Source organism: Oppia nitens, unplaced genomic scaffold (assembly GCF_028296485.1).
Source record: "Oppia nitens isolate AA-2021 unplaced genomic scaffold, nextdenovo-longstitch-racon4-pilon3 scaffold11_pilon_pilon_pilon, whole genome shotgun sequence".
Taxonomy (NCBI): domain Eukaryota; kingdom Metazoa; phylum Arthropoda; class Arachnida; order Sarcoptiformes; family Oppiidae; genus Oppia; species Oppia nitens.
The window spans coordinates 646205-662500 of NW_026533190.1; the positions used below are offsets into that span (position 1 = coordinate 646205).

At 22.4% G+C, this 16296-nt stretch overlaps 5 protein-coding genes across 6 annotated transcripts in view; 3 read left to right on the forward strand and 2 right to left on the reverse strand.

The window, feature by feature from the left end:
• Positions 1-360: 360 nt before the first annotated feature.
• LOC128952066 (motile sperm domain-containing protein 2-like) lies at positions 361-5419 on the reverse strand. Of its 2 annotated transcripts, none has more exons than XM_054297402.1 (2): positions 5262-5419; positions 361-1381 (listed from the first exon to the last, which is right to left on the reverse strand). In XM_054297402.1, the coding sequence occupies exon 2, from the start codon at positions 1233-1235 to the stop codon at positions 429-431; it is 807 nt and encodes a 268-aa protein (XP_054153377.1). In that variant the 5' UTR covers positions 1236-1381; positions 5262-5419; the 3' UTR covers positions 361-428. The 2 variants fall into 2 exon arrangements, with proteins under 2 accessions (XP_054153377.1, XP_054153384.1); XM_054297409.1 differs by lacking the exon at positions 5262-5419 and adding an exon at positions 4597-4851.
• A 2745-nt stretch (positions 5420-8164) lies between these two features.
• On the forward strand, positions 8165-8957 carry LOC128953049 (motile sperm domain-containing protein 2-like). The gene has a single exon (XM_054298550.1). It carries the CDS (start codon positions 8235-8237, stop codon positions 8955-8957), a length of 723 nt encoding a protein of 240 aa, XP_054154525.1. The 5' UTR covers positions 8165-8234.
• A 793-nt stretch (positions 8958-9750) lies between these two features.
• On the forward strand, positions 9751-11234 carry LOC128953058 (hepatoma-derived growth factor-related protein 3-like). The gene is made up of 4 exons (XM_054298563.1): positions 9751-9840; positions 9976-10052; positions 10156-10596; positions 11228-11234. Exons 1-4 carry the CDS (start codon positions 9751-9753, stop codon positions 11232-11234), a joined length of 615 nt encoding a protein of 204 aa, XP_054154538.1.
• A 1817-nt stretch (positions 11235-13051) lies between these two features.
• Positions 13052-14897, forward strand: LOC128953071 (hepatoma-derived growth factor-related protein 3-like). The gene is made up of 4 exons (XM_054298564.1): positions 13052-13141; positions 13292-13368; positions 13479-13858; positions 14887-14897. Exons 1-4 carry the CDS (start codon positions 13052-13054, stop codon positions 14895-14897), a joined length of 558 nt encoding a protein of 185 aa, XP_054154539.1.
• A 271-nt stretch (positions 14898-15168) lies between these two features.
• Positions 15169-16296, reverse strand: part of LOC128953087 (uncharacterized) — a 10335-nt gene continuing 9207 nt past the window's right edge. The window contains exons 9-10 of the mRNA XM_054298565.1: positions 16001-16036; positions 15169-15884 (exon numbers count right to left, since the gene is read on the reverse strand). Of these exons, the coding sequence (XP_054154540.1) occupies positions 15169-15884; positions 16001-16036 (752 nt within the window). The remainder of the gene's footprint in view (positions 15885-16000; positions 16037-16296) is intronic.

The following is a 16296-nucleotide window of genomic DNA, read 5'->3' on the forward strand; positions in this document are numbered from 1 at the left end:
ACATGGTTGTTTTTTTTATTTTATTTTTTTCTCTAAACAGTATATGTATAACATTTTATTTAAAAAAAAAAATTATAATCAAATATACACACAATATGTATATAATATAAAACATTTTTCAAAAAAAAAATTAGTAAAAAATATTTATTTAATTTTATTTTTTATATAAAACATACAGTATATATATAGCAAATTGTTGTTTGAATTATTTTAAATAACAAAACAAACCAAAAAAAAAACATTATATAATTGAAAAATAAAACTAAATATTGAATACATTAACAAATATGTATAACATATATATATTATATAATCGTAATTATCATAATAATAATAATAATAACTAATTGATAAACGGACAGGTAGTATAAAAGTGGGGGTGGGGTGGGGCGGACCAGTCCTACCCAACTATTACTTTTGTAAAAAAACTACTTGAGCTCCGATTTATAGGTCGAATAGATTTTCTTGATCTGRTCGGCCGTAAACTGTTCGTGTTTGTCCAACGGTCGGACACCCTCGGGTATCTGAACCAATGGCTTATCATACTGGCCACCTTTCATATGGACAGGTATGTACTCCGGTGATACATAAGCATCCAGTTCATCACGTTTGATAAACTTAACCGTTTGCCGGAGATGTTCATTCATGAATGCCATAATCAGTTTGGCCGTAGCCGTCAAAACCCACGGCAAGTCAACCACTAGCATATATTTCGGACCTTTCGGGTAATAACTTTGTAGGACATCTACAGTAAAATTATTGAAATCCATTTCAACGTTCCCCAGTCCAGCACCGGTAGGATCGCCTACCACTGCCCAACCGCCTTCCCGATCCTGATCTCTGTCCAACAGTTCATACTGATAGACAATAAACTGTTTCAACAGTTGATTCCAGTCAGCGCACCGATGATGGTGTGACATCTGTGTCCACAATATCCGACGGCCTTCACGGTCGCGACCAAACTGACTGTATTCGGCCATTCGATACATTTCTTCGGGAAACTGGTCATCCCGGAAATCATTGACACCATAGGATTTACGCCATTTCATTGCCTTTACGAGTCCGGCCAGTGCCTGATCTTCCGATTTTGTGGTCAATACAAATCGTTCAATTGGCCAATCCTTTTGACGTATCCGATCCATATCTTTCGGATGATAGTCGTCGGCCGGCGAATCGCTGGCCATTGACAGGAATGTCGACCTAATACGGTCGACCACCTCCTTGTTGACCGACATTTTGTTTGGTTGATTGGTTGGTTTGGTTAGGTTTTTCTATGGGGGGGAACACCAGTTGTTTTTTTTGTAGTTAAACTATTTATATATACTGTATATTAAGTATTGTTGAAATTTGTTTGATTTTTTTTTTGATGAGTTGATTACAACTAAAAAAATTTTTTAGATAAATATAAAACAATATTATTATTATTATTATTATTAATAGTTTTTTAAAAAATTATTTGTTTGTTGTGTTGTGTTATTAATAGCAATAAAATAATAATAAAATTTCTGATATATTAGTATACTGTATATATATATATATTAAAAATACATTATTAATAATATAAAATTTATTAAACTTATATAAAATAATTTTAAAATAATTGAGATTTACTAACAATAATATATATATATATATATATATATTAATAATAAATTACTTGTAATCCCCAATAGTTTGGTATTTTTTTTATATATCCTCTTAATATAATTGAATAAAATATTATATTTTTTTAAGGATAATAAAGAAAATTATTGATAACTTTATATACAATAAGTACAGTAAATGTAATTTTTTTTTTTGAAAACATATAATTACTGGCCGTTTAAAACAACATTTATTTAATATAATTTTATAAAAAGTAATTTCCAATTGTCTACTGTATATATATACTGTATATTATATATATATATAATTTATATAATATTTTTATATTGAAAATGTAATGTACAATTAAATTCAAGGTAAACTAGATTTATGTTATGTCTATCATTTAGGTAATAATAATAATAATAATTTTTATATATTAGTTATAATTAAAGGTGTTTCTCACGCCAATAGCTAAATATATAAATTTTTTAAAAAACCATAATTATATAAATGTAGAAAAATATTAATTGTTATCTAATTACAAAAAAATTTATAATAATATTAATAATAATAATATAATTTTTGATTTGATAATAAAAAATTTTTTTCAATGATAAAAAACCGTATCATCTTATCATTTAATATATATATATATATTAGTTAAATAAAAACAGTATTAAATTAATTTATATACTAATAATAAAATTTTATTTAGTATTTTATGAATATTATACTTTAGTTATTATTAGTTATTTTTTTTGGTGCAACAACTAAATGGTTTAAAACAAATTTGATAAAAAAAAAATAATTAAATTAATTTATAAATATAATTCAAATTTATCATAATTATGTTTAGATTATTATTATTAGTATTATTAGTATTAATATTTTACTTACAGTATAATATTATTAATATTTATTTATTTATTTGCCAACTAATAGAAACATATGGACATTAATATTAAATAATTATAATTATATTTTACTGTATATCATAACAATAAATATGTAATAATAGTAACCAAACATATATAACAATACAAAATTCAATTTTATTTTAAATAAATTTAATAATATATTTTGTATTAATATAATACTTATATATATACTGTACTTATTATACACTTATATATAAAAAAATGTTAATCTAATTATAATTTGTAAACTTATTAGAAGTTTAATTATATTAAATTTTAATATATATATATATATATAATATACTGTATATGTATATAATATTTGTTAACTAAATTATATGAATAATTATAATAATTTTTTTCTAATAAATATAAGATTGAAAACGTGACTGACATTTATTATTATAAATTATTTTTAAATTAAAAAAAAGAAAATATTTTTAATATTTATTTGTTAATAATTTTTATAAATTTACATAAATATATGACACAACAAATATATTATACTGAATTAAACTATTAATATTAAATAATAATAATAATAATAATAATAATAAACGTTTTGTTAGTTTATATATAAAAAATAAATCTAATTAATATAATGTCTTAATATTATAATATTTTTTATATTTATATTTAGTGTCATTATTATTATTATTAGTTTTTTATTATTCACAACTAATAAATAATAAGTTATTTTCATTGTATATTATTAATCATTAAAACTAATGATTATTAGTTATTATTATATTATAAAATATTATTATTATTATTATTATTAGTTATAAAATAAATAAATTATTAAATCAGTGCATAAAAATAATTACTATTAAATTTCAACACATCATCTATAAAAATTTATTATATATTTTAAAAAAGTGCAAATTTTTATTTAAATTTTTTGTTAATTAGTTTAGTTTATTCAAAAATTAATTTTATTAATTTTATAGTATTAGCATATTTTTTTAAATGAAAATTATTTTTATGGTAATATAAATCAATCGAGTTTTGTCGATATTATTTAATGATTAATAATAATAATAATAATAATAATAATATAGTAATTATCAAACATTAAAATATTTATATGTACTAAAAAAAACTTAATAAAATCTAAAAATTTCAATTATTTATGTCAAGTGTTTAACATTAATTTATTATATATTATGCATGTGTTATGTGTGTGTGTGTGTTTAATATCATTTTTATTTATAAAAAAAAATATTTAAGTAAAATATCAACAAATAAATTAAATTATAAAATAAAACAGTTTTGTCAAAATTAATTCAAAACACATGTTAAACAATTTTTTTTATGATTGAAAAATAATATTGTAATAAATTTTTATGTAAATCAATATTATGTAAAAATAAATATATATATATATATATAATAATTTTTGTTGTTGATTAATTTAACCATGATTATGATTATTATTATTATAATTACATGTACATTAGTATTATTATTATTATTACTATGCATTTATATAATATTAAATTCAATTAAATTACATAAAGTTATGTATAGTCTATAAAAATAAATAAATAAATAATTAAATGTCATAAAAATTATTTATTTAATGTACTTAAAAGGAAACTTTAATAAAAATAAATAAATAATATTTATATTTATTATTTTTATGTTTGTTTGATTGTACGCAATATTTAATATAAAAATCTAATTTTATTAGTATTTATAATACTATATAATATTAATATTTAATTTTTTAAATTTTATTTTTAAAAAAATTAAAATTATAAATAATTAGGACAGTTATAGTTTAGTATAAGAAAATTCAATTGAATTGATATTAATTTAATTATTTTTTGTTTTGTTTTTTTTATTTGCTATTAACTTTCACTAATATATTTAATGATAAAAATATTTTTTTTATAAATATACTTAATATATTCATTGATATGTTAGACAGTATTTCATAATTGAAAATAATTATAAAAAATAATTATAATAAATATAATAATAATAATAATAATAATGTAATATTAGATAAAAATTAATTAATTATCAAATATATTTTTTTTTGAATACTTATATTTTCAATAAAATTCAATTTATATATATGACTTACCTTGATAACAAATTGTTGCTATATAAAAATAATGCACTTTTTTTGTAGCTAGCTTAAATATTATAGAGGACTGTTAGCTGAGAGGGTGGTTAGATAGAGCACTGGTAGATAATTATTTTTTTTAAAAAAACACCTGTTCAACTATTGTAGGATTATTTTTTTTAGCACACAATTAGTGCCCAATTATGACAATAGACAATAGTTAATTGATTTTTTTAAATTTTAAATAATACTAAATACAAACAGTTTTGTTATCAAACAATTTTATAATAATAACATAATATATATACAGTATATACTGTTTATATATATATATATTTTTTATTTTGTTCAACTAAACTACACAAGCGCACTGTTAGTATTATTATTATTATTAGTTTTTTATATAATATTTTTCAAAAATTTTTATTATATACTATATACTGTATATATATATATATATATATATATACTGTATATATATATATATATATTTGAGATGCCGGAGCTAAATCAACTACACTATACTGTACTGTAGATATACACTAATATTTACAGTTAAAGTAATTTACTTGACAAACAAGGATACATAACAAATAAATTAATTATATATTAGATGAGTACAGTTATATACAGTATATATATGTATGTATAGTTGATAAACTAGTATATATATATATACATACCGGTGCTGATGATGATGATGATGATGATGATGAGCTGACTCACACACACACACCAGGGGTATCCGCGTAGCGCACAGTTAGCTTTAAAAATATTTATATGATGATGATGATTGATTGGTTGATTTGGGAAACTGCTTGGTGAGATATAGGGAGATACAGTGTATAGATATAGTTAGTTAGTTATTTTTGAGAGCACCAGTAGCTATTTATACCATATATACAGTATATATCTAAAATATCTATTATATTTAAATAATTTTATTTAAAAACTATTTAAATATTTTCAAAAACAATAAACTGTATATAAAATAAAGTAAACTTCTATTGTATTATTATTAGTATTTTTTTGATTATTATTATTATTTAGTTGCACTTAATTATATATATATAATACTGAAATTTTTATTTTATCATAATATAAATATTAATAACTATAAAAATCATATCTATTTTTTTTGTTGTTGATATGATATGATATAAACTGTTTGTACTAAACAACTAAAAAATTATATTAATACAACAAAATAAATTATATTATACACATAGTATACACATAATTTATTATTATTTTTATTTTTATACAAAAACAATCCCTCTTTTTTTCAAAAAAATAAAATAAAATGTTTTTAATATATTAGATATTAAGATAATATAAAAAATTATTACATTTACTGTATATATATATAGTATATTTAATATAATTATATATCACTAAACACACACACACACACACACACACACACACACACACAGTTAAACTACTGTATTGTATATACCATACATACATACATACACATAGACACATACATACATATACTTACAGTTATATATATATTATATATTATATATTGTATATATATATATATATGTTGTATATTTTGTAATATATTTTTATTTTAAAAAATCAATGATAACTACATTTTAAAAGTTAATACAGTCTTACATAATAACCTTCAAAAAAAATTTTGTTTTTGTAGTCAACCAAAAAAATATTATTATTATTATTATTTAATGTATTTAGTATTAATAATAATACATAATTTAATGATAATAATAATATACAATAATATTTATTATTAATATGAATTGTCTATTATGAATATAAAATTGATTACTTTTATTTTTTAGTAAATCACGATTTTAAATAAATATATAAAAACGACACAATAAATAATTAATATAAATATATAAATAATTTTATTTCAACAATTTAAACTAAGCTAGCTAAAATAATAATGTATTTTGATTGATTTAATTATTTTTTTTAAATAAATGTTTAATAATTCAATTTTTTTAGCTTGTATTGTAAGCAACTAAAAAATATTAAGTGTATTTAAATTGCTAACAATAGATAATAATTATTTTTCCATATTATTATTATTTTGTTTAATATATATTGTATTATAAAAAAAAATTAATCAAATTTTTCAATTAAATTATTTTGTTTTATCTAATATATAAATGTAATATTAATATTATTAAATATGTTTTTTAATAAATAAATTGCAATATTTATACACTAACATTTTTTTAAAATTAATATCTTAAATTAAATTATCCAAAAAAATATTAATTATTAAATTTAGTAAATCGGTTAGTTATCTGATACTAATAAAATAAACTATTTATTTTAGTAATTAGACAAATATATATATATATACAAGGTAATATGATACATAAATATAAACTATACATAAAAATAATTATTAAATATTTACCAGAAAAAAATAAAATATATATATTTTTTTGTTGTTGATATCAATAGTATAAAACTATATTATGATAAACAATAGTTTAATAAATATTTAATATAAATATTGATATATATTTATCTAAAATAAAAAAAAAACTTATTTTTATTTATAATCACATGTCAAACAACTACTAAAAGTTTAGATAAATTTTGTTTATTTAGTTTTTAATCACATGAATAAATAATCATATTTGTATTTTTGTTAGTTAGTTAATTAATTATTATTATTTAAATTAATGATATATTATATCATTTAAATATAGCATATATATTATATACAGTATATATATATATATATATATATATATATATATATATATCAATATATAAAAAACAATAATTAACTAACTGTTAACTATCAAAATTTTTTTTGTTGTTGTTATCAAATTGTCACCAAAAATATAAATAAATAAAAATCATAGCAATATATAAAAAACAAATAAAATATCTTAATATATATATATATATACTGTATATTAAACTTATAGAAAATTATGTAATAAATGATTATTATTATTATTATTATTTTTCTTAAAATAAACAGATAATTAATTTATAAACAAAATATGTAATCATTAAAAAACATTAACTCAAAATATTGGCATTTTATATCTAAATATTTATATATTAATAATATATATATATATATATATATATATATATATATATATAACATAGCAATAATAATAGTTAAAATTTTTGTTTTGTATTAAAAATATATTTTATTTAGTGTTAATAAATATAATTATATAAGTGATAAATCTAAATATTTATTTAACAATTCATATTTTTATAAATTATAAATAAATTATTTATTATTATTATTATTATTTAAATTGTTTTTTTTTCTCTCTCTCTCTGACAATAATGTGTAGCCGACTATTAAAAGTTATCAAATATATGATAATTATTATTGTAATTATAATTATTGTCTTATTTTTGATAATAATATCTCTATATTTGTATAATAATGTAAGTAATAAAAAATAAAAAAATAAATTATACTCAAAATAATCAATAAATTAATATTCATATTATTATTATATAAACAGTCAAATCAATCGACAATATCTATTGGTTTCAATATAACCGATAATAATAATAATACTAATACTACTAATAGTACTATTAGTATAACTATTAGTAAAATACGTGAAAAATTTTTATCGATAGTTAATAACCAGTCGAGTCGTGAATTGTTTGACCCGAAAGATACGGAAATGGTTGGCCATAAGGACTGGTGGATCGAACGGTTCCTATTGGACACCAATAACCGAGAGGACGAAGCACTCGACCGATTGGTCTCAACAATGAAATGGCGTAAACAGTCGGGTGTCAACCAATTGACCGCCCGATCATTTCCCGCTGAAATGTACCGAATCGGTGGTTTGGTTAGGTTTTGTCGGGATCGCAACGATCGACCGGTGCTATGGATACAAACGTTCAGACACCGGCCGTGCAGCCAGTGGTCAGCACTGGCCAAACAATTTATTGTCTATCAACTGGAACTTATTGATCGGGAGTCCATTAGTCACTCGGGTTGGTCAATGATTGCCGATACTAGTCAACTATCTATGGCCAACATGGACATCGGGTACAGTAATTTTATGATCAATTGTTTGCAACAGCACTATCCGGGAGGTGTCCGCTATTTGTTGAACATTGATTTACCGTGGTATATGAATCTGGCCGTTGCGGTAATTATCGGTTTTATGGACCAACATCTACGTAGTATTTATCGATCGGTTACCAGTGAGGAACTAACCGATTATTTATCGGCCGATTCGATACCTGTACGATTGGGCGGTAATTATAACCGATCATTGATTACGGTTCCCGATGGTGTCCAAACATTAGCCGATGGATTTGGCCATATGTTTACCCGAAAACAAATTGCCGATATTCAGGAAACATTTGTCGATGAATTAAATGAAAGTAATTAAATATATATTATTTTGGTATAATTTTTAAATAATGTATTTTTTTTTATTTAAACATTTTGAATGTTTGTATATTTTTTTGAGATAATAAAGTGATTTATTTTTTTTATTAAACAATTTGTATTATTATTAATTTTATACTTATTAATGATTAATGATTAATGATTAATAATAATAATAATTACTATTTAAATGATTAATTAATTATTATTGATTATATTTTATAGAAAAATACTGTTTATAAAATACAGTATCGATGATTACATTATAAATTAACATATATATGAATAATATATATATTTCCAATTAGTTAAACTAATATATAACAGTATTTAATAATTATTATTATTATTATTAAAAAAATTATAAAATATTTAATATAATTTAATTTGAAATTATTTTACTATAATTCTGTACTATTGTATATAATACCTGTATATAGACTGTATATTAATATATTTTATAATCAATTATTATGACAAACAGTGTACTGTATTTGAAAATTAATTGAATTATAATAATAAACTTTAGTAAATACTGTATATATATATATCCTATTATATATCAAAATTATATATATATCTATATTTATATATATAATTGCATACAAAATAAAAACAAAAATAAAACTGTACTTCAATTGTAAAATATATTATGAAAATATTTTTTTTATATAAATAATTTTATTTTAATTAAATATAATTTGTTTTTTTAATAGTATTTAAAACCACAAAAACACACATAACTGTCCACTACTACTACTAGTAGTAATAATAATAATAATACCCTTAAAAAAATGCCACCAAATCCTGTCCGCCGTTTGAACTACGCTGTCGGCGATCTGGTATTTGCCAAAGTGATTGGCTATCCTCCGTGGCCGGCACGGGTAGGTTGTCTACCACCCCCATCCCCACCACTATCTTATATCCCATAATTTGTTTATTACATACACACCATAAAACTAACCGATTTATGTTTGTCTGTCTATCTGTCCTCCACATTGTCCGTCCGCGTGGCACAGATTGTGGCCGAACCGCCGCCCGGCTATACAGTAGGTCCCGGAAAATATCCCGTATTTTTCTTCGGCACCTACGAGAGGTCAGTATCTATTGAGGGTTGTTGGGGTGGGGGTAGGGGTGAGACCCCTAGTGTTGTCATATAACACAGTGTGTTTTTTATGGCTACTACTCTATACTACCAGTGCTGTAGTGGCCGTTCAATATCTGTGGCCATACCTGGAAACCAGACACTTGTTGGGAATACTTCGTCGTCGTCGTCGTCGACAAAGAAAACAAGACACGACTTATTTTAACAAAGCATTGGATGAAATTGAAAACAATCCTAACTTAGGTGTCGTTGTCGTCGACGACGACAACAGTGAGTATATCATCGATGGACAAGAAGTGATGGACAACAGCGAAGAACAATATAATACTGAAGATGAGACTGAAGATGAAGAAGAAGAAGATATGACTGAAGAAGAGTTCTATGAGACTAATGATGAAGAAGTAGAAGAGATGACTGAAGAAGATAGCGATGAAACCGATGATGACATCGATGATGAAGATATGATTGGATCAGATAATGATGGCTATTATACCGTCGCCACAGCAAAGGATAAGTTGACTGAAAATAAGGAAATGTTTTATTATTTTATGAGAAATAAATTGACATTTTTTTACGATAATAATAATTATTATTATTAATTAAATATCATATTAGTATATAACTTATAACTATAATTGAATAATACATTAATTAATAAATATTTTTTTTATATAGATATATATTATTATTATTATTATTATTATCCATAGGTTTGTTGTTAATTACTGATTGCAGTCATAATAATCGCATTTTAATCAGTGATTTATTTTATTACAAATGATTTGTTCAAATAATAAGTTTGTAATTTAACATTCATTTTGATTGCATGTTTCACATCAAAATAATTGTTGACTAATTTGTTGTAAAATTTTTTGACAAATTTTTTAATTTTAAATTCAATATATTTCTATTTAAATTAATTTTCAATTCACTTAACGATAATCTTAATACTTATTGAATAAATTTTTTAAATATATATATTTTGAAATAATTATAATAAAATTAATAATTTTTTTTTTAAAATAAACTCTAAATACAAATCCAATTAGTTTTTGTTAACTAAAATTATAATTTAGTAAATAAGAGTAATTAATTAAGTAATACAAATAATAAGTATAATTATATATGATTTTATTAATAATTWAAAWTTTTTTTATTATATTTAGCAAATAAAATTTCAACAAAATTGATTTTTTAAAAAGTATAATTATATATATATTATTTTATATTTACAGTTTTTTAATAAAATAAATTAAATAAAATATTAATAATTAATGTTTTTTTTTGAAAAACAGTTTCTATTATTTTATATTAATAATTCAAATATTAAATAAGTTTTTTAAAAAATATATTTTTTTCAACATATATTATAAATACATTTATTTATTAGTATATAAATTAATTACATATTATATTATTATTACATAAAGTTAATGTTATTTTATATTTGTATATAATATAATTACTATATATATACATTTGCACTTTTGTTTTTTGTATTTGTATACCAGTGCTCTGTAATCAATATGTTAGGGAGGGTGGGGGGTCGATATGTGTCAGTTGACTAGTAGTGGTGAACATATGGTATGTACAGTTTGTACCAGACTTTTAGTTTTATTACTTTTTTTTGTTTGTCACTTTTATTGCTTTTTTTGAAAACAAATTGTTTTAAATTTTTTTTCAAAAATAAATTATTATATAATTACATTTGAAAGAGAGATTATGTGTGAAAAAATGCAAATAATTAACAAACAAACAAAAAAGTTTACAAACTATATATATATATATATATATATATTACATGTCCATCTAATCAACCCCCTCACGACACCCGTATGGCTTACAGAGCACTGGTATCTATAAAAAAAAAATCAGTGTATATGTGATGGTAATGATGGTCTATCGTACACAATATAACACCAATAAAATAATGTAAGCAAAACTTATTGTTATTTTTTTTAAATATATTAGATTTATATAGATATAGAAATATACTGTATATAAAGTATATACAGTATATATATATATATATAAAATTAATTAATATAAAGTTTATTGTTATTTTTTTTTAAAAAAAGATACTTTTTTAATATATATAAAAATACTGTTAGTATCATTTAAGTATTATTTATATTATATATATGTGTGATTAAATTTTTGTAAATAAAATATTATTATTGATTATTATTATTATTATTTTCAACTAAATTTGCTCTCTCTCTCTCTCTCTCTYTCTCTCTCTCTCTCTCTCTCTCTCTCTCTCTCTCTCTCTCTCTCTCTCTCTCTCTCTCTCTCTCTCTCTCTCTCTTTCTCTCTCTCTTTCTCTCTCTTTCTCTCTCTCTCTCTCTCTCTTTCTCTCTCTCTCTCTCTCTCTCTCTCTCCTCTCTCTCTCTATTGAATAATACAAATAAAGTAAATGTTATGTCTGTTTGTGTACAGTATATAAAATTATATAAATATATACAGTTAAGTATACATATAAGTATATATATATATATATATATATAATGTTAATCAATATAATACTGTTTGAATTGAATAGTATAAATAAAATACTAATAATTTCTATTTCATATGAATTTCATTTGAAAATGTAATATTATATATTAAATACCTGTACTTTATATAATGATTATATATATACTTTTTATATATACAAAGTATATATACAAAGTATATATACTGTATTGAATTTATTGTAACAATCAAACTGTATATATAAATATATATATATATATATATATATATATAAAGTACTGTAAATTGAAATCAATAATAAATTGTTATTTTATAACAAAAAACTAAACAAAATATCATTAAATACATACAACAACAAAAAAACTGTACTAACAATTGGATAATACTTTATACATGAATTCAATATACTGTATATATATTTTTAAAATACATTATCTATTAGTAGTTAGTAGTAGTTAGTAGAAGTAGTAATAATAATAATAATAATAATAATAATAATACCCTTTAAAAAAATGCCACCAAAACCTCCTGTCCGCGCAAAGTATGCCGTCGGCGATCTGGTATTTGCCAAAGTGATTGGCTATCCTCCGTGGCCGGCACGGGTAGGTTATCTGCAGCCGCCGCCCGCCACCACTACCACTACCTTATATCCCATAATTTGTTTATTACATACACACACATAAAACTAACCGTTTTTTTTGTTTGTTTGACTATCTGTCTGTCCTCCCATTGTCCGTCCGCGTGGCGCACAGATTGTGGCCGAACCGCCGCCCGGCTATACAGTAGGACCCGGAAAATATCCGGTATTTTTCTTCGGCACCTACGAGAGGTCAGTATCTATTGAGGGTTGTTGGGGTGGGGGGGGGTAGGGGTTAGACCCTTAGTGTTGTCATATAATACAGTGTTTTTTTGGATACTACTACTACTCTATACTACCAGTGCTGTAGTGGCCGTTCAATATCTGTGGCCATACCTGGAAACCAGACACAAGTTGGGTATACGTCGACGAAAACGAGACATGAATTACTTTAATCAAGGATTGGATGAAATTGAAAACAATCCCAACTTAACTGTTAGGGCCGTTGACGTCGGCTGTGGTGATGGCAATGACAACTGTATGGACATCGATGGACAACGAGATCAAGTGGTGGACAACAACGAAACTGATGAAGAAAACAGCGATGAGTCTGAAGAAGAAGAAGAGAGCGATGAAACCGATGAAGAAGTGAGCGATGAAACCAATGATTGCGAAGAAATAGGTACTGAAGATGAAGAAGAAGATAGCGATGAAGAGATGGTCAATGAGTTGTCCATCAATAGTGATGGCTATTATTATACCGTCAACTCATCACCGGATAATTGGATTAAAAATAAAGAAATATTTGATTATTATATGAAAAATAAATTGAAATTTTTTGATAAATAATTATATAATAATTATAATACAATTTGAATACAATTTAATTACAATTATATAACTAATTGAATGATACAATCAATCAATAAATACTATTTTTGTTTGTATAATAATAATCTAATTAATCAATGATACTGTTTGTTGAAAATAATTTTTATTTTTATATAAATTAATTTTAAATTTAATATTAATTTTTTTAAAATTTAACTTTTTTTTTGTGTAAAAAATATTGTATTGAATATTATTGATAATTGTTTAATTTATGAGGGAAAAAAATTATTAACAAATTATTAACAAATTTTTATATACATTACTTATATCATAATATTTATAATAATTAATTAATGCATCAAAAAAAATTATTCAACAAAAAAAAAAACAATTGGCTGTACGTAGAGTCGGCACCACTGGCCATATTGTGGCACCGGTATGCAAGCTCAGGGATGTCCAATATCTCAACAACAACAACAACAAAAACTACTATAATAAGTAAAATTAAATACTAATAATAAACAATATGAAACTAAATGTAAAAATATATTACCTAGGTTGCTTGAAAAAAAATAATTAAAAAATAACATAAAAATTAAAATATTGTTTCAAAAAGAAAATTAATTTATTAACTTTATTATATTTTATCTAGAATAAATCATATATTAAAAAAAATAATTTTAATTAGTAAAATAAATTATAGAATTTAATAAATTAATTTTATTTTTTTCATAAAAAATACCTAGCTATTTTAATACTATCGAATTATTTAAATACATGCTAATTTTCATGTTTTTTATTATTAATTTTTCAAGCAACCTAGGTAATTTATTTTGACAAAATCCTTGAAACACGTATCTAATAATTAATTTTTTTAAAAATTATAAATAAAAAATATAAAAATATTTATATAAAAAAAATGATTTCCATTATTTGTAGATTATTTGTAATGTTATTTAAAAAAAACATTATCTATACTATAGATAACATTTGTTAAAATCGAAAATTTAATTTGTAATTATATTTTACTATCAAAAAAATAAATATATTCTATAGAGATTTATATTATTTTTTAATAAAATTTATTTCTATTATAAAAATTATGATTTTTTTTTTGAGTATTTTAAGACAATTTTTTACTTATATTATTATAAAGTTTTGGAATTATTTTTTTTTAAATTAAATAATTTTTAAATTGTTAATTAAAGTTTGCTATTTTGTTTAGTTATATCTGTTACCGTCACTGTAACCGCTACCGTAACCGCCACTGTTACCGCCATTATAACCGCTACTATAACTGCTACCGTAACCGCCATATTTACCGCCACTGTAACCACTACCGTAGCCGCCACCGTTATCGCTATTGTAAATGCTACCGTAACCCCTACCATAACCGCCATCTTTACTTCTACTATAACCGCTACCGTAACCGCCATTTTTATCGCTACTATAACTGCTACCGTAACCGCTATATTTACGGCCATTGTAACCGCCACCGTTTTCGCTATTGTAACTGCTACTATAACTACTACCGTAACCCCCACCATAACCGCCATCTTTACCTCTACTATAACTGCTACCGTAACCGCTATATTTACGGCCATTGTAACCGCCACCGTTACCGCTATTGTAACTGCTACTATAACTACTACCGTAACCCCGACCGTAACCGCCATTTTTATCGCTACTATAACTGCTACCGTAACCGTCATCATTACCGCCATTGTAACCGCTACTATAACCACCACCTTTACCGCCATTGTAACCGCTACTATAACCGCCATCTTTACCGCTACTATAACTGCTACCGTAACCACTACCGTAACCTCTACCGTAACCACCATCTCTACCGCCATTGTAACCACTACCGTAACCGCCACCGTTATCATTATACTCATTATAATTGTATACCTTGAGATTTGGATCGTTTAATTGTTCTAAAAATAATTTTTTTATTAAAAAAAATAAAAATTTATATTATTAAAACAACAATAACAACTAATAATTTGTTTTTATAAGTTAATTAAACTTTTTATATATATATATTACTTACCTTTGATATTACCTCTACCATAGTTGAATATTTTTCCTTAAAAATTAAATAATGTTTTTTTAATAATTTCTAATAATTATTTAACTTAATAATTTAATCATAATTTAGAAACAGTTATATAAATATATATAATTTTTTATCTTGCTTATCTCATCAAAAAATTTTAAAAAACACCAACAATCAAGTTTTAAAAAATTCGCATATTATCTTAGTACTTTTTTTAAAAAAAAACTAGACACCCCTTCTCTCAATAGGAGAACGTAATATGTGAGCCACCCCTTAATATAGCTTAGTTG